The following is an 18,968-nucleotide window of genomic DNA, read 5'->3' on the forward strand; positions in this document are numbered from 1 at the left end:
GGCCGCGGGAGGGAGCGCAGGGGCGCGGGGCGCGGGGCGCGGCGCGGGCGCGAGCGCAGCGAAGGAACGAGAGGGGCGCCGAGGGATCCCGGCCCGGAGGCCTCTAGAGTCGAGCGCCGCCAGCCCGCCGGGGAGGAGAGGCCAGCCGCGGGCTGCTGCGGCCCGCGGGACCGTCCGGCGCGCGCGTGTGCGCCCGAGCTCCCCGGCCCGGCGCAGGAGCCGCCCCCAGGCGCAGCGGGCCGCCGGCGGGCAGGCATGCCGCCGCTCCTGGCGCCCCTGCTTTGCCTGTCGCTGTTGCCCGCGCTCGACGCACGAGGTAGGCGCGAGCCCGCAACTTCCCGCGCCCCGCGGAAACTTTGGCGGCGCCCCGCGCGCGCCCCGGGTGGCTGGGAGAGGAAGGCTAGGGTGGGGAGCGGGCACCGGGGGACCCGGGGCTGCGGAGGAAGGCTGGCCCTCCCCCGTGTCGCCTGCCCCGTCGGGGTGGGCTCGCTCTGCCCGCGCCTGGGCCGGGGGAAACCCGGCGTGGGGCGCTGGGGGCCGGGAGGCCCAGCCCTGGGCTCGCCCTTCGCGGAGCGCTCGGGGCTCGCCGCCGGCGCGGGCGGGCGGGCGGGCTGCCTACTACTTTTCGATTTGAATCGAGTCGGTTTTGGTTTCCTGTTGCTTTGGGGGCCATTTATCTCTTTTCATCGCCTCTGGCCGGCGCCGGGAGCGGATGTTGGGGCGCGGAGTGTGCGGTCCGGGGCGCCGCGTTCGCCTTAAGGAGCCGCGGGGTGCGGCCGGCTGCGGGGCGCGAGGCTAGCCCGGCCCCTTACCGCCTAGGACGGGGTCCCGGGGCTCCTGGCGCCCGGTCCGCCGGAGTCCCCTCCCCACGCCCGGTCGCGGCCCCCGTCCCGGCTCGGATAATGGCGGGGTGGCGGGGCTGGTGGGGGGGAGCGGGTGTGCGCAGGACTCAGCCGGGACTGGTGGGACTTCCACTTGGCGGAGTTCAAGTTCGCCAGTGTTGCGGGAGGCGGGGGGGAGGGGGCGCTGATTCCCCTCCGCGCTTCACATCGCGGGGGATCTCTGAGGAATCTAGTGCTCATTAAATACTCTCCTCCTCCAAAAGTTGGAGGGGAGAATGAGCTCCCCATTTCCAGAAGGTGGGGTTCTATCACGCAGCCCCGCCCCCTTTGGGCCTTAATTTTCACGGCCCTGGTAAGGTGTGGGGGCAGGCGCTGAATTAATACGTCCTTGGGAATGGGGTTGAATCCCATCCAAATGGGACGTCTTCACCCCCTCCCTTGGGTGCAGTGAGGGGCCGCCGCTGAAGATGCCGGCCATGGGAGTAGGTATTGGGTGTCAGAGGAGGCGGGGCTAGGCCCTGGGGTGCAGGCCCAGTGCCCCAGGAGGCGGCCCTGGCACGACAATGGGCCGCTCTGAGTCTGTGGCCGGCGCTTTGTTGGCGGGCGGGGCAGCGGGCCCTGCAGCTGTCGCATTTTCCCACGAGCGGGGAAGCTGAGCGTGGCCACCCCCCAGCACTACCCCCTCGCAGAACATGTTTGAACAGCAAGACAATCGTGGTGGCTGGGTAGGGCCCCCAGCCCAGCCAGGCTCCCCAGAGAAGACTGGTTAGGGGTGCAGAATTAGGGAGACTGACCCAGGGTCACCTCAGCTTTCCTCCAACTTCTCTTCCCCAGGTGGCATTTCAGGCCACCCCTCCCCCTTTAAGCATGATCTGTCCACCTGCCACCCAGCCAACCTGTCTCCCCCTCCCCCATTTCTGACCGCAGAACTCCGGGCAGGTTGTTGAAGCCTCTTGTAGTTAATGCAGGGGGTTTCCTGGGACCCGGTGCCCCCAGCAGCCTTGCGACTCAGCAGAGCCTGGGAGGTGATGGGTGGACCATGCCCCTTGGGGTGCCCCTTCCCAGAGCTGAGGGTCCTGGCGCTGCGGAGGCTGACCTCTCCTCTTGCCCTCCCCAGGCCTGCGATGTTCCCAGCCCAGTGAGACCTGCTTGAATGGCGGGAAGTGTGAAGTGTCCCCAAACGGCACGGAGGCCTGTGTGTGAGTACGCGCCCGCCCTGCGGGGACCTGGGGCTTTGTTGGGAGCAGAGCCCTGCCTTCTGCAGCAGGGGCCGCAGGGACAGAACACTAGGCCATTGTCTTCTGGAGATGGCCCAGGAGGCTGGGCATGGTCATGTGCTACTTTTATTGGACAAAGTCTGGCAATTACTTAATCACTAGCAATTAACTTGCGTGTGGAGCTGGTATGGAGCTGGTCTGGCCCCTGGAGTTTCCAGAGCACCTCTGTGGGCCACCTCAGGCTCCTGGGGTGCCAGGTGGGCATCTGCGGTACCCCATTTCTTCCTAAAGCCTCTGAGAAACAGCTGACCTGGCAGGAGGCTGTGGACCATTTATAAAGAGGCGCAGCACCCACCACCCTTCCACCTGGGAAGTACATCTCTTGGGCAGATGAGCACCTGGCAGGTGATGCCTCTCAGCAAGGAATTGACTGCTTCAAAGCAAACCCACCCTTCTGGGCCTCTGCCTCTCCTGGCTCATTCCTCTCTGGCCTCAGGTGAGGCTGGGGAAGAGAAGTTGGAACTCAATGGCCCCCCATATCCCCGGGTTTTGAGAATGTGAGTACCTGCCAGATGCTTGGTGTCTGCCCTGGCACCTGCAGGTCCAGGCCCCCGACCGTCGGCCTTTACCCTCTCTCAGCCTCGGGTGTCAGCTGTAAAATGGGTGTGTGTGCTGCGAGGCTGCCTGCAAATCGCCCTGATTCTGGCCAGGAATCGCTCCCTGCCTGTGTGCCGCAGAGCCTCAGGGGAAGGGTTCCTCTTCAGCGCCCTTCACCTTGAGATCATCCCTCACGGGAATAATGAGAAGGGGCTTGGTGGCTGGGGAAAGGGCCCCTCCTTGCCCTGGTAGCTGTGGAGGAAGGAGGGCTCCCCAGGTCGGCGCGCCCTCATTCCACCGCTGAGAGCCCACTCCCTTGGCAACCCCCCAGCTCAGCCTCACCGCCTGCCCCGCCAGCGGGCAAGGAGCCCCTCCTCTCCTGCCCCCTCCCCAGACTGAAGCCAATTAAGCAGGTCTGTGAGCAGTTTAATGGACAAAGCGCATTGTGTCTTTGTCTGACGCTAATGAATTCATGCTACTTTTTTTTTTTTTTTTTTTTTGCGTTTTTGGGGCCTTTTTCTCCTGCAGAAGCCTCACGGACGCTCGATGCCCTAAATCTTGTTTCCTTTCATTCAGAGGCGGACAGCTGGGATTCAGTGGAAGCGCCGCCGCTATTGTTGGGGGAGGCGGGTTACTGCCGCGATTAACTCTGCCTGGCTTCCCAGAATGCGCGCACCCCTTCCTGGTCAGTCAGCCGTGGGGGGGCAGAGCCCTCACCTCTGCAGTGGGCTTTGGGAAGGCAGGAGGGGTGCTATGCTGGAGAAAGTGGGAGCAGTCTCTTCCCAGTGCCACCAGGGAGGAGGGACAGCCTGGCCCAGGGTGCTCTGGGGTCTCCCTGGGCTGAAGCCCCAGGCCAAATAGGCAGTGCCTTGGGGGACGGGATGCTGCAGTGCCCTCCCTGGCCCCAGGGTAGGCTGTGGAGGGGCAGGACTGCCCACCTCCCAGACCTGGAGCCCTGCCAGTGCAAGCCTGGCCACTGATCAGGGCTTGGGTGCCGGCCTTGTCTCCTCAGACCTGGCATCCCCCCCTCCTTGGCACTCAGCCGAGCTCGCCCACACAGAGACCCCATTATGCCCACCCCACTGATCCACTTGGAGGATGGAGCGGAAGCGCCGTCCTCAGAGGCCCACCTCTGGACAGGACCATGTTGCAGGCAAGGGACGCGAGCAGGATTGGGGCACCAGCCAGGCCCAGCTCTGCCCTGTCCAGACTCAGAGGGCGGTTTGGGAACGCCGCAGCCGCCCCTGGGTGGGGCCCTGGGGCCCGTGCCTTCCAGCAGGTGTCCACCATTCCCGAGGCCCCAGGAAGTCTGTTAGAATGGGAGGCCTAGCTCTCCCGGCCCACTGGGGAAGCCGCCCCCTTTTCTCAAAGGTGTTGGGGTATGGGCTTCCCAAGCCCCACCAACGTGTGAACCCCACCTCCACAGCATCCAGCCGGGACCTTGGGAAGTCCTTTGAGTTTCTGTGCCAGTTTGCTGGTTCTCTGGTCAGGTCATGGGAAACAACTGCGTCACCCCGGGAGGCCCATTAGGACCTGGTGAATCATCTGTTTCCACCCCAAAGAGAAGGAGCCTTCCCCAGAAGCTGCTAGTCAGGTGGCCGCCAGCTGAGGGTAGGAGGAACTGCTCCTGCTGGTGTGCAGGCCTTCCCAGGGAGTAGCCGAGGCCTGGGCGGCCAGAGGCCATGGAGCGAAGGCTCTGCTGCGTGCCCCCGTGGGCAGGGTGCCACCCACGGACAGCTGCTGTGTGCGGCCCTGGGGGGGCTGCCGCGGAAGGCTGGTGACCCCGAGGGCAGTCCAGGGGGTGGCCTTCGCAGGCCTCTGCCCGCTCCAGCCTCCTTGTCGCCCTGTCGGTGCTGAGGGGTGATGACGAAGCTGCCTTCCTCTTGCCTCCTGACTGGCAGAAGTAGCAGGTCTGTGAGGACTTGTCTGTCGCTGTACGTGTGCCATCTTAGTCTGAAAGGTTCACAGGGGCTGCCTGGTTCTGGGCTGAGCGCTGAGGCCCCAGGGTGACTAAGACAATTCCCCACCTGCAAGAAGTCAGACTTTCACGGGGGTGTCTTCCAGGCGATTGTAGAAATGGGGTGAGCTCCCCCGCCTGAGCACACAGGAGGGAGGTCGAGGACCGCACTGTATTGGGGGCCTGGTTCTGCTGCCCACTAGTTTCATGACCTCGGGTCATTGGGTCGCCTGAACTCAGATTCCCGGTCTGTTCTGGGCTCTGCACAATTGATCTCTCCGCGGTACGTAAGGATTGCGCAAGAGTGGCGTGCATTAGGCCCTGGGCGAGAGTCTGCTTCCTGCCTTCCCCTTTTGAGCTGACAGGGCTGGTTTCAGGATCCTCAATTGCGAAGAATGTTTAGTTGGCTGATGAATTAATGCAGAAAAACCAGGCGGTGCTACCTGGCGGGCCTGGCCGGGGGAGGGGCTTATCGCCATGCTGGCTCCCGTCAGGAGTCCTCTTTGCTTCCTTTGCAAGGCACGTTTGAGCGCCTGCTGTGTGCTGGGCTCTGCTCTAGGCATTGGCAGAGCCAGGGCAGACACAGCCCCTGCCCTCAGCATGGAGGCAACCACACACGCACAGGCTGAGGCAGGTGGAGGTGCGCACCGTGGGTGGGGCAGCTGAGCCTGGTGGCGGGGCCTGCTGTGGCTGCCGGGAAGCCCGGGACCTGCGCGGGACCAGGACCCGGGGAGTGAGTGGGAGCAGAGTGGAGTCAGCGCCCGGCCCTGCCTGTTGGTCCAAAGCCTGTGCTCCTGACCACCGCCCGTCCTCCCCGCACTGGCCCCAGCTCTCCTCAGGAGGCAGCGCCCGGATTAGGACTTCCTTTTTAGAGAGGAGCTCAGAGGCTGCGCGGAAGTGAGCCGGCCGGCACCCCAGCTGTGCAGGGTCAGGGCACTATGCATCTGTTAGCCGTCTGCATGTTTCCACTGAGTCACCTGTGGGTCTTGGGCAAGGCAAGGCTGGGGGGTGGGGTGGAGTGGACTCGGGGGACAGACAGGTTAATTCCCACCCTCGCCGCTAGGCTGGGAGAGAGGAACGTCTGCTACGGGGCTTCCTCTGTGCAGCACCTCAGCTCCAGTAGAAAAACACACGGTAGAGCCCTGCACCAACTGGAGTCTCACCTCCTCACCTCCACCGTGGGGAGAGGTGCCTCCTTGAGCCAGGCCCTGCCTCTGAACTGTGGCCAACATTTTTTTTTCCATTGAAAAAATAATACTTTTTAAAAAGAGAAAGAAAGAAAACGGTGCCCTGAGCAGGAAGAGGGTGGAGCAGGGCAAACAGTTGACTGAGGAGCAACTCTTGGCAGGGGGAGGGGAGGGCAGGCTGTGTGCTGGGACCCCCAGAGGCTGGAGTGGCAGGGGAGGGGCCCGCAGGGTGACCGTGCCCCTCTCCCCAAGTGCCAGGGCACAGCCTGAAGGCCCCACAGGAGCAGGACTGCCTCCCTTCCACAGTCACCGCGCCTGTGACAGGTGGCAGAGGCTGTCACGGGCAGACAGGTCCCACTGGGCAGTGCCAGGCGGGGCCTAGGGGTGGCGCCCTCCTGGGGCGGGGAGAGCACCTTTCCGGTGTCGTGTCTCATCTATAAATAGTGAAAGGAAGTGGCTTTGCAGAGCTGATGGCGCATCTGGAGAGCTTTCCCCAATAACGCAACGATAATAACCCTGGGCACAGACAGCTGTTCTTATCCATCACAAACCCGTGGCTCACACCCCCTCCAGGTGGTGACAACTCTGCTTTTTTTTTTAATCGCTATTTTACACGTGGGAAAAACAGGCTGAGAAGTGGAGAGGCCGGGTGACCTGGTGGGGATCTGAGGCCAGCTTACATCAGCTTTCACCTTCGTGTGCAGGCCCATCCAGAACTTTCCAGAGCCTCCCCAGAGGCTTTAATGAGCGGTTGGCTTCAGGGCATCATGACTGGATCAGGATGTGTTTGAAGGTCCTGAAGGTTCTGGCGGGGCTGGAGCTTAGCTGTGTCGGGCGGGTGTGTGAGCGCCACCCCGTGTCCCGCCGGAGAGGCCTGGAGGGCCTGGAGGACACAGAGCTGGACCGGCTGGGGTCGGCTGTGCCCCTCATGTACACGTCTCTTTCCTGGGCCTCAGCTTCCTCTTCTGTATGTGAAGTTGGGTCGGATGGTCCCTGGAGGTGCCTTCCAGCTGCACCCTGGCAGGACCCATCCTGGACGGGCCTGCAAATGCCGTTTGGTGGCGGTGGGCAGCAGTGGGAGGGGGGTGGAGGTGCCCGGGAGTCGGGCCCAGCCATGCTGCCCGGCAGGTTTTGCCAGTCTGGGGTCAGCTCTGGGCTGTGGTGTTCTCACTGGGACGCACCTGCTGGGGAGGGGGCTGTGGCTGCCAGGCACCATGGCGAAGGACAGGCAGGCAGGGGAGGGCACTGGGCAGCTTCTCCTAGAGACCTCACCCCACCCTGCCGTGCTCTCTGAAAGCACAAAGGAATTAACTGGATTTTCAAGGGAATGGATGTACCTATGTGGGTACTTCAGTGATAAACAACGTATCATAAATTTTGCCGTCTCAGCCACACGAAGTGTACAATTCGTGGCGTTCTGCACACTCGCAAGGAAATGCAGCCATTGCTGCCGTCCAGCTCCAGAGCTGGTTCTTCGCCCCAAACAGAACCCAGTGTCCATTAGGCAGGCACTCCACCTCCCCACGAAGCCTGATCCACTTTCTGTCTATGGCTTTACCCACGATGGACACTTCACACGCATGGAATCCTATGACACGTGTTCATGTCTGGCCTCTCGGACTGGGCGCGTGCCCGAGCTCTTCCCACATGGTGGTGCGTGAGGCTCTGCTCCTCAGCGCTGAGGCTGTCGGGGATGGGCCAAGGCGGACGCCGTACATCCTTGTCCTTGTACAGTCTTGGACACAAGTCCAGAGGAAGTGGGTGCTGGGGGCGACATACAGCCGGAAGGCTTCCAGGAAGACTTGGCACTCATTTCTGGGCTTGTGTGGCTGCCCACCTGGCAGCCAGGGAGCCTCCTTGAGTGGAGCCTTCCGTGTCCCAGGTGAATTGGTTAGGATGGCCAGGCGCACCTGTGGCCCTAGGCTGCTCAGGGCTCCATGTCCGTGCGCAGCCTCCACTGCCGCCCTGTGTAGCAGCTCTTTCCCAGGGCCCAAGGAGGAGCGGGCAGGGCTGCAGAGCCAAGCGCCCCACGCCTGGCACTGCAGGACTGCAGGCGGGACCAGGGGGAGCTCTTACTGAGCACTCAGTAGGTGCAGGGGCTGAGGGCGGGCACGGCAGACGCAGTCCCCACCTGTGCAAGAGAGCAGACGTGGTGTTTCAGAGCCAGGCTGCAGGGCGGCTGGTTCAGGGTGTGAGAGAAGGGCGGTTGCCACCATCACCACTGCATGCAAGTCTAGGTGCTATGGAGCACCCCAGCTGGGTGCACCAGGCCCGCTGCAGCCTCGGAGCACGTCCACGGAGAAGCAGACAGGCTGGTGGCTCAGCAGCGCAGCCCCAGGCAGAGGGTACGGTGAGGGCTGGGGGCAGCTGTGGGAGGTAAGACTTTGGGTGTCGGAGGGGAGCAAGGCCAGGACCCCTTGGGCACCCCCGCCACCATCTGCCTGTCCCTCGTCTTCCTCTGGGGCAGGAGAACATCTTTTCCTGGGCCCTCAGGGTCTTGGAGTTACTGGGCATGTCCCTGGCAGGGGGCACTCAGCCCTGTGCGAGAGGCTGGCCCCTGGCTCTTAGACACAGACGGCGTCCCTCCAGGTTGCCCCTGGGGCTCAGGGAGGCCCCATGTCCCCTACAGGGCGCAGAGTATACCCTCCTGGTCAGGCAGAAGGGAGTGCCTGCGTCTGGCACTTGCCCGTCCCCAGTGGTGGGTGTTGCTTTCTCTGCGTCTCTGAGACCTGTGGGATTCTGGGAACAGAAGCCCCCTCCCAGTGCTGAGAGGTCCTTTCCTGCTGTGGCTGACCTTCACCTTAGCCCATGCTCAGGGGCAGCTATCGGGACATCAGCCAGGAGCCATTCAGCATGGATTAGGTCAAGCATGGCCCTCTCCCCGCTCCCTCTCTGATGCAAGGCTGCATCTTTTCCCACCGGGTAGGTTTGTGGGCACAGCCCAAGGGGTGAGGCCCCTCCCACCAGACAACCTGCCCTTTCCTGTGGGACTTGGACTCTCGTGGACTGGGGCTGGGAGCTGGGGGCTGTCTCTGAAGGTCTGGCCTGGGGCCTCTGTCCACCTGAGTAGTGGAGGCAGACCTCTGGGGCTCACAGCATCTTGGAAGTATTGCCCAAGGGAGGTGGGGGTCTGGGGAGGCCTGGCTTCTGATGTCCACACTACAAAGTCCCCGAGACACACCTGCCAGGTCCTGGTGGGTCTCAGTCTGGGCACCCTCATGCAGCAAGTGCCGGGGCATTTCAGGACTGGGCCAGGCCCAAATGCTGGTCTGGACCTTCCACCCAGAGAGCTCACTTTCCAAGGTGGGGTCCGCCAGCCACAGGACACCTGCCTGCTTACCTGCTGCGCCGGCACAGGGCCCCTCAGGGACAGGCAGGCCCCAGACAGGAACTGCTCTCCCCAGTGGCAGGTCAGCCCTAATCCTAGGTTTGTCATTGAGATTTGCACCAAAGAAGTGGCTGCATTGTGACTCTGCTGCCCCAAGTCTGGGCTCTGGTGCACCCTGGCCTGGCTCTAGCGAGTGGACGCCGTCCCTGCCTGTCCCAGGCACATCCCTGCGCTGGGTGTCAGTCGTGTGTCTCGGAGGTGCTTGAATTGGTTGTTCCTTTCAGCTGGGTAAACGGTCCCCTTGTCACTCTGTTGACGCTATTGATTTGCTGAACAAACTTGAGCCACAGGTAATGCAAAAGGCCAGCCTCACCCAGCCCAGTCCACCACCTCCAGGAGGCAGGCACATGTGTGCCGTGGATTCAGCCGGGGGACTGGGGGCTCGAGAGGTTGCTGCGTGACAGGGATACCCCACCCCACCCCAGGAGTTCTTAGGCCTGGACAGATGGGGGGGAGGGCTCTCAGCTGGCCCCTTCTCCGGGGGCCCCTTGGGGCCTGAGACAGCAGCTTGGCCCCGGGGTTCCTGCCTTCACCCCATAGTCACGGCCCAGCCTCTGCCCAAGGGGCTGTGGCTGGGGCTCCAACTAGGCCCTCTGTGGACCCTCTGCCGGATGGGTGCACAGTTACTGAGCCCACTCAGTGGGTCAGGCCCTGGAGAGGTGCTGTGTACCCAGTTACGCATCAGACAGGCAGCTGCCAGGAGGTGGCAGCCCAGGCCTGGACCCCAGCCTGCCCGCCCACGCCATCGTGGGCCGGGGCCGGGCTGTGGGCTGGGTGCATGTGAGAGCAGGTGGGTGGCAGGAGAGCTGTGGCTAGCAACCTCTGGAAAGATCTGCCCGTGCCTGGGGACTGGGTTGCAGAGCTTGGGGACCTGCCTCCCACCATTTCCTCTCAGTTTTGGTTGCTGATGAGTGGAAACTACGTAGTTACTGGAAATGAGAGTTTTCAGGGGAGAAGCCAGAGTTTTGAGTGTGTGTGTTTTTCCCTGACAGCTTTTCAGTAAGAGAGGTGCTGAGCTGGGGCTGGGTGGTGGGAAGGGTGCTCAGGCCCCGTGAGGATGGCGGGGACAGGTGGGCCCCCTGTACTGCACACCCGTCCCCGGGGCCTCTGTCTGCCCTCCTTCCTTCCCTAAGGGCAAGGTGAGATGACTACTATCTCAGTCTTCTGGGTCAACACAAGTATTCGTCTTCCTCTTCAGCAGGGCTGATTCTGGCCCCCTGGGGTGGCCCCCCCAACTTCCCCTCCAGTGGTCAGAATGAGGGTGGCCTCTTATTGAGAGTCAGATGGTGGAGGCCAGGCAGGGCTGTGGGTTCCAGCGTCCAGGCATGGCAGGGCCCAGATGGTGGCGATGCCCTTCCCCAGCGGTCCCAGGCCCCATCCAGCACAGCACGGAGGTGCTCAGCGTATGTGCTGCACCCTGGGCTCCGGACAGCCGTGGGGGAGGCAGGAGGGTGGTGGGCGGCTCCAGGTTCCAGGAAGCCTGGCTTCCAGCCCACAGGGAGATGCTGTCCTTGCCAGTTGCCCTGCAGCGGGCTTTTCCCATCCCAGCGCACTGCTCCTGCCAGCCAGGCCAGCATGATGCGCAGGCCCTGGGCTTGGTATGCGCTCCCTTCCACCATGTAGGCTCTGTGACCTGGGGCTGCCACCTCAGCCATCTCTCTGAGCTCCTGCCTCCCCAAGTGGTGAATGTAGTAGCCCATGGGGTTCCTGATGGTCAAGGTCCCGTCCTTACTGCCCATCTATTATTTTTAAATCGGTGTCTTCTTTTAAGGTCATTGTGGATTCACAGGTGGCTATAAATAACACAGATTGGTCCGGGGACCACACTCCCATTTCCCCCAGTAGGAACGTGCCAGGTTAGTTTACTCAGCACTGGAGGCTGGTCTAAGGGCTTGCCCAGAAACTAGCTCATCCCCAGAATTGGGTGAGGTCATGCTAGGGCAGAGGGTCAGGCCCAGACCAGAAACCTCCCACTTTCACTGCAAGGAAGAACCCCCAGAGGCCCTAGTCCATGCCAGTGCCCAGGACGTCTGGGTGTCCCCAGGGTGTGACCATGCAGGCCCCTCCCTCATTGGCCCATGTAGTCCTGGGTGCAGCTGGCTAGATTCTGTCTTCTGGTGTCTGCCGTGTCCCGAGGCGCCTTGGTGGCTGTGCTGGGCCCAGGGTGAGGCTACTGGTGGATGCCCAGGTGCACAGCTGGCTTGTATGCAAGCCAGGGGGTGGGGAGGGGGCTCTGTGTGCAAGCTGGGGGGTATGGTGTGGGTGCCTGGTGGTCTGCTGGGGGTTGGGGGTGGAGCACTTGGCTGGTGAGGGCTGGGAGAGCAGGCTAGAGAGAAAACGGCTGGTGACCGCTGCAGGTGGGGGTGACCCCAAGGAATACACTGAAGCCTACATCCTGTGCTGTGGCTCCAGCAGCCCCCAGCCAGACCTGCCAGGGCCTCTGCTGCCCACAGCCAAAGCTGTGGAGGGGGGGCGGCTAGGAGCACTGGAAGAATGTGGCCTGGTCTGGCCCTCTTTGGCCTGCCCAGCAGCTGGCCCAGTGTGGGCTCTGTCCCCTCATCCCCAGTGCCAGCAGATGGGCAGGAAGGCCACTCAGGCACTGCAGGTGAGGGTGGTGACAGGTTCCAGTGCTTATGTGACCCTCCAGCTGGACAAGAGGGGTGCAGAGAAGCTGAGGCCCCACCTGTCAGCGGCGAGGCTCCTCGATTCCCAGGCCTCTCCCCAGAACCTCCTGCCCACCCCCCACCTGGCTTTGCATCCTAGCTGAGCTTTTTGGGGTATAAATGCACTGTCTGCTCTGGCCCTGCTTGGCTAGGAGGTGCTGGGGAGATCAGGTGGTCAGATGAGACCTCCATGCCCCCCTGGGTGGTGCAGCCAGGGTGCAGGAGACATACATCCTCCCTCTTCTACCCCTGCGGCCTCCACTGGCCCTTAGCTGCCTCTGGGGGCAGCCCCGCTCTGACTGCCCTTGGGTGGCCAGTGTCTGTCTGGCCACCATCCCTGCAGGAGAGGTTAATAGCTGTATTCAAACCCAGGCAGCACCGTGGGCCCCCTGTGTACCTGCAGGGCTTGTGGGGAGTCTGGGGGGATGAAGTTGGAGGGGTCCGCTTACAGGTCCCAGGAGGAATTCGGGGAGGCATGTGTGAGTGTGTTCCAGTTGTCCCCCGTGTTCTCAGCCTAGAGCCCGGGCTGCCCGTGAGCGTCCACGGTAGTCGGCAGGGGGAGAGGAGTGCATGTGGGCGGCCCCCCTACGCCCACCATAGCGTCCGCTGCTGTGAGCAGAGGTGGGAAGTTGCCAGGAACGTCTCTGGCTTTGGCTTGGATCTGCACTGCTGACTTAATTAATCGAGTTTTGGATTAAGCCCTCCCCGTGGCCTTGTGCGCCTATCGATCCCTTCATTGTGTTTGAGCATCCTGGGGGGTGCAGGCCTGGCAGTTGTGGGGTCCCTGGCCTCCCTGGCAGTGAAGGCAGTGGGCTCAGGAGGCTTGTCCACATGGGTCTTGAGGGGCCGTGTGGGGTGGCAGGCGTTGGGGAGGGTCCCAGGAGAGGACCTGGCCTGTCTCCAGCTTGGGGCTCTGTCCTTTGGAGGACCCGGGTGGGGAAGCAAGCCTTTCTCACGTGCCCGGCAGCCATGCTGCGCTCCCGAGACCCGGGGGGCCCTTTGTCCGCTGGCTGGGCTGGTCTGCCGCCGCCGCTGGGCCATCTGGGAAGCTGCTTGGCCTCCACACTGCTGTTCCGACGTCGGGCAGGCCACTTCCCACAGGGAGGGTGGGGCGGCTCTGAACCCCGGGGGACAATGAGCTGCGGGACCATTGTTTTCCCTGCGGTGGGAAAGGTGGCTTCCTGGGGGACAGGCTGGTCGCACACACAAAGGGCTTCCCCGGAGCCAGGGAAGGAAGCCGGAGCTTTTCCTGCACTTCCTCTTTCCAGCATATTTTAAACCATCCAAAGATGGGACTTGGGAGGAAGGCTCAAGAAAGCTGGAGTGCAGTGAGCAGCTGTTTGGGCCGGAAAGCCCAGGCCCTGAGGCCAGTGGGCAGGTTCCCCCTACCCAGCCCCTGCCGGGTTTCCTCCTGCACCCCTGCCACTCTGGCTGAGGAGCCCCTGGCATTTGGTCTTCGGGTGTGTTGGCATCAGACCTGGCCGGCCCCTTATCTAGGTGCCCAGCCCCCCCCCACAGCCCCTGCTGGCCCTCTCCCCCTTCCTGAGGCCCTGGGAACAGGGCTGGGTCCTCGTGGCTCTGAGCTGCCCCAGCCCAACGGTTGCGAAGGCTGCAGGGGGACCGCAGCCCAGCTAGGTGCCACCGGTCCCTGCACAGTCACTTCCTGGGGCAGGTGGGGGTGGAGAGGCAGGCCTGCGTTGCCGACCCCGCCTCCGTGCTGTGCAGACCCCGCCTCCGTGCCGTGCAGGTGGGGCCGGGACCCTGCAGCAGAGCGGTGAGCGGGCTAGGAGCTTTGCTGGCTTGTCCCCACCAGTGACTCTTGCAGCGCAGCGGTCAGCAGGGGCCCGGCCTGTCCCTCAGGGTCCGCACAGAGGCCCCTCACATCTGAAAGAACCTGGGGGCTTTTCATCTGCAGCTTCGTCCTAGGCGCCTCAGGGTGAGGACAGCAGGCCCTCAGGAGGTGCCTGGCGCTCCTTCATTTGCTGCCTGGTCCTCAGTCTCCTGGGGCCCTTGTTTCCTGAAGCCGAGCTGTGCTGCTACTCCCTGTGGAAAGGACCCCAGGACCCTGGGCAGGGCAGTGTGGGCGTCGGAAGAGGTCGTCAAACCTTTTCTCAGCCTGCCACGGGCATATCATCCCCTAGCAGCCAGTGCCTCCTGGAAAGTGGTGGCCCTTTGAGGCTTGGGGGTTCTGGACTGCCCTCTGTCCGAGAGAGGGTCCGAGGTCCCAGGAGTCACCACACCCAAGGCTCTGCCTCCGGACACTTGGGGTCTGATGCCCCTCTGTCCTGGCTTCAGGATCCCCCTGTAACAGGGGTCTGGAGCCTCCTCTGCCGACCTGCAGGAGGCCCCATCCTGCTGGGCTGGGACATGGTGATTCTGTTCTTCCCAGGCCAGTGGCCTCAGAACCTCCCCGCCAAGCTGCTGGGTGGGCCTGCCTCCCGGCAGCAGCCTCCAGTCTTGTGCCTGGTGTCAATGGATTGGTCAGAAGGCAGCAGCTATGGTGGCTCTTTGCTCAGCGCTGCAGGACAGGCTCTGGGGGAGGGCAGGCCACCCGAGGCGTCCACGCTTCCTGTCCTGCATCCCCAGTGGTCCCCAGAGACGAGCTGGTTAACACAGAGCAGGAGCCCAAGGACCCTGGACTGCCTTCCTGGGCAGAAAGCTAGTGAAAGGGAGGCAGTGTTGTGGGGAGGGGACCTCAGGGCAGGTGCCCCCGGCAGGCAGAGCCAAAGCCAGGGTGGGCCGAGCACAGGGGCGAACAGGGCGGGAGGCCCCACCTGTGGCAGGCCGGACCCCCAGGCCTTGCTCAGGCACGCAGCCTGAGGGCGGGTGTTTGCGGTGGAGGTAACCCCCCTTTACTGCTCATGAGGACCCATTCTGCCGCTGGGGGGACTCCAGACTTGGCAGGGGTGAGAAGACGGTCCGGAGCGGGCTCTGAGGTGGGAGGCCTACCTCCCTCGCTATGCCTGGAGGCCCTTCTACCCGGGACAGTGGGGCTGGGTAAGGACACGCCGCTAATTGCAGCCAGGTGGCTGCTTCCCCACAGTGCCCTGGATGCTGGCCATGCAGTGGTGTGTGCCGGGGGCAGGGACACCCAAGGCCATCCCCTACTGCTTTGGGAGGCGCGGCACCCTCGCTCCTTGGGGGGTCAGACCTCTAGCCCCGCAGACAGTGTCCTGCCAGGGTGCCGTGTGCACAAGCTCTTTGGCTGCAAGTCCTGGTCCCCAGGGGAAGCCCTGCATGTCCTGAGATTACTGGGGAGGCCTTGTGATCCCAGCTTTCCTTAAGCAGATGTCTCTCTCCTGTGCAGTAAATACCTTCCCAGGTACATGGTGGTAAATCGTGCATGAATCAAATCCTGTACTGGCTACAGTGATGTCCCTTCTGGCCAGGTGCTCACATTACTGGGTGATAACTTGGACATGCATGAAGGCTTCTGAGCACACCCTGACCTCCCACTGCACTCACAGGAAACTGAGGCCCAGGCAGGCCAGGCTTTCTGCACCGTGCTGTAGCCAGTGGCAGAGCAGGATGGCCTCTCCGTTCCTCAAGGGCAGAGCTGAGCAATTCATTCCTCACAGTCCCGCCTTCTCTTTACACGTTTGGGGCAGTTGGGGGGGATGGGCTGGCTGTCATCTGTCCCCTGGGGGTGGCAGATGGCTGCTTAGCTTAGAAAGGAAAACAGCACAATTTAGAATTAGTCCCGGGTGAAAGGTCACAGCGACATCTGCCTCTGGAGGCTTTCTGGAGTCGCATTTCTATGGAGCTGCCGGCCAGTGGGGGCTGGGGGGGATGCGGCCAGCGCACAGTGGGAATAGTGTGGTGGGAGCTGAGCAGGGCAGAGCCCCGGGCCGCAGCACAGCAACCATTTGGTGCTCCTGCGCAGGGCATCTGCCTGAAGCCGCCTCCTGGAGCTCCAGCCCCGCCTGTCACTCACCTGCGGCCACCGGAAGGGTGTGGGGTGGGAGAGGAGGTGAGGGGCGGGTGCTGGAATGACCTTCAGGACAGGAGGCTGTGGGCATCAGGGCCCAGCAGTGTGGTAGATGGGTGGTTCGCGTCCAACCTGTAGGGGGTCCATGCCTCCCATCTGGAGTTCCCCTCACTGCCCCACAACCCCCAACAGGAGGGGCATAGGACCAGCAGGAGGTGTCCAGGTCACTGAAACCCAGGCCTGGGCCTGCTCTGGGAAGTCCCTTGGTAGAGAGGCAGGTGTTGGGTGCAACTGTCCCTCCCCAAGGACAGGTGTCAGGGACAGAATGACCATGGCTGGCTTGGTCGCCAGCACTGGTGGTCCTGGCTGTGTCCGAACGTGGGCCTCCAGCCCCTCCCCACCTTCTCAGGGAAGTCCCGGTCCCATGTGCAAAGGAGGCAACAGGTGTCTGTCCCCGGAAGCTCTAGCACTTTGGCCAGGGTGAACGAGAGGTGGCACAGGCTGGAAGCTGCCCAGAGCTGGAGTGGGAGCCCAGGAATTGGGCGGTGGTGCGGGGCGGGGGGTGGCCTATGGGACTGGCCCAAAAGTGCCCTGCCCACCCTTAGGCCCAGACTCCGCCTGCCTGGCTCAGTGATTTCTTCCCTCCCCGCCAGGCCCTGCTTGCACCTTGCACCCTGGCTCCCCCACGAAGCACCTGCCTCGCTGTCCCACCTTCAGGAGCTGCCCCTCCTCGTGGTGCTGCATGTCCAGTGGCTGGGCTGCTGCTGGCAGAGGCAGCCTGGGTTGGGCGGCGTGCCGTCACGACGCTGCCTGCCAGGCCTGGGCGGGAGTCGGAAGACAATGGGCCCTCTCAGCCGCTGCGGTCCCCCATGAAGGAGCCCCCCTGGCTCCTGCCCCACCCGCCCGTGTTGGCGGCCCTCCGCGCCTGGCCGGCCGGGAGCAGCTGCCGTTTGCCGCCCAACCACAGGCGCACCTGCTCTCCAGCCACCCTTTGTCTGTGCAGCCGACGCTGCATTTATTAGGGGGAATTTTTCCTCTCTGGCTGCATCGGCCGTACCCGCCCTGTGCCAGTGGATTCTCCCACAGTTCTCTACGTCGAGATGCCCATTTAGGATGGGGGCCAGCAGGAGAGAGGGGGCTATTTCCAGGCCCACTGCCTTGTGGCTGGAGGGTTCAGGGTGTGCATTCACAAAGACTTCTGATCCATTTGGAGACACCCATGTTCTGACAAATTGGGGGTCAAGTGGGGGATTGCTCCGCTAGCAGGGGGCCCGGGTTGTCCCCCCTGGGGTCAGTGATGGAGGCCTAGCTAATGATACCCTCCCTCCTGTTGGATCTGGCAGGGTGCAGAGAGGGAGGTGTGGACAGGGTGAGCTCCCGCTGGCTTGGATGGCCAAGTACCTCTATGCAGCACCCGCCTCCTGTCCAGCCTCCTCCGTCAGCGGCTGGGAAAGAAAAGAGCCTTTTCTCCAGTGGGAGCTGTGGCCAGCTCCTGCCTGACAATGGAGGGCATTGATGGGCTGGGGGAGGTGCTGCCTCTGTCGTGCACACCCCCTCCCCCACTGCTCTGGGTCTCCAGTGCCACTCCGGTGGGGACCAGGCGGCCTGTAACTGGATCCACGCGCCACCTTCCCCAGACTCCCAGAGGGTGGCCCTGCTGGACCCCATGGTGCCAGAACAGCCAGCCGTGCCAGGGTGGGGGCAGCCCCCCCTCCCTGCTCTCCTGTCCCCAGGCAGGCTGGGTGGGAGCCGTGGCTCAGGCCTGAGTTACCTCCGCGGGGCCCCTCCCCGAGGGCGACTTGTTTTCTTTAAGCCAGTTGGTTTGGGACTTTTGGCTTCTGGCAACAGATGGTGGGCTGGGGTGGCCATTTTGCATCCTCCCACTGCGCCTTCCCCAAGCTGCAGCCAAAGATAAAAGCCTTCAGGGAAACAGATGCATCTCAGCCGAAGGGGCAGGAGGGCAGCCCGGCTGCTGAGAAACATGCAGACCCTGGCCCTCCAAACCGCCGCTGTGCCCCCTGGGGTAGGGCCTCTGCTGGGGCCCCCTGCCCATGCAGGTTTGATTTTTAGTTCCTGGGGAGGCAGGACTGGCAGGCTGGCACCTGTCGGGGTAAAGGGTCCTTCCTGAAGGCTGCCAGCGCTGAGGGAGGGCCCCGTCTTAGTGCGCTCTGGAAGGTGTGATGGCTCCGTGCTGGGGAAAGCCCCACTTCATGCAGGGCGCCCAAGGCTTTCCACCAGTGCCCGGAGTGGTCTTGGGCTGTCCTCGCAGGTGGCTGCAAGCCAGGGGCCCAGCCAGGGGCACGTTCTGCCTCAGAGGCTTCGCTGCTGGGAAGAGTAACGGCTGGCTGGTCCCAGAGCCTTCACCAAGCTTTTCCCGAGAGGGCAAGATCTCCAGGTGACCTTGGTGGACAGTTATGGCCCAGGCTCTAGGAGGGGGGCCCTGGGGCGGAGGTAGCAGGGAACCAGTGAGACCAGGACACCCCCCTCCCAGCTCACCTGTTCTTGTCGAGTGTGTTCTGGGGGAGGGCGCCCCCAGGCTGACTTCCAGAGGCCGGGGAAGGATGCGTCTCGCGCACCCTGATTTCTCCAGCTGCAGAATTGGTGCCTCTGCCCCCAGCTGAGGTTGCCTGGACATCTGCTGAGGACTTGATCCCGAAAGAGGAGGCTGGGTCTGGGTGCTAGTGACGTGGGGATGGGGTGCCAACTTGTGTCCCAGCACGACCCCCATCATGTAAGACCCACAGCAGAGTCCCTTCCACGTTAGAAAGAAAAGGGAATCCAATCCATGTGGTGTGTGCAGACTTCCCACTTTTGCTGTCATACTGGTGCTGAAAAAAGAAAAAGCCAGGATCGCTTTTATTACCCAAATGAGGCATATTCATTACAGAGGAGCCAGAGAGGGAAACAGACAAACCCAAAGGTCTTACAGAGCACAGCCCCCGCCCCTGAGAACAGCCGACTGGTCTGCGGGGCCCCTTCCCAGTGGCTGCATGGGCTCCGAAACCCAAGCCAGGTCCTGCCGAACATTCTCATCTCTAGCTTGTTCCCCAGTTAATGTGATTGTGTTTTTTATTGAGTTGAGATTCACATAATGTAAAATTCACCTGGCATTTGGCCCCGTCCTGCTGAGCAGCCGCCTCCTGGAGCGCGGTGCTCCCAGCTGTGCTCGCTGCCTGGGTGGCCCCCCCC

At 63.0% G+C, this 18,968-nt stretch overlaps 1 protein-coding gene across 1 annotated transcript in view; it reads left to right on the forward strand.

The window, feature by feature from the left end:
• The window catches only part of NOTCH1 (notch receptor 1), a 45,481-nt gene continuing 26,513 nt past the window's right edge, over positions 1–18,968 (forward strand). The window contains exons 1-2 of the mRNA XM_036901481.2: positions 1–316; positions 1,960–2,041. Of these exons, the coding sequence (XP_036757376.2) occupies positions 256–316; positions 1,960–2,041 (143 nt within the window). The 5' untranslated portion in view covers positions 1–255. The remainder of the gene's footprint in view (positions 317–1,959; positions 2,042–18,968) is intronic.

This window comes from Manis pentadactyla, chromosome 3 (genome assembly GCF_030020395.1).
Source record: "Manis pentadactyla isolate mManPen7 chromosome 3, mManPen7.hap1, whole genome shotgun sequence".
Taxonomy (NCBI): Eukaryota; Metazoa; Chordata; class Mammalia; order Pholidota; family Manidae; genus Manis; species Manis pentadactyla.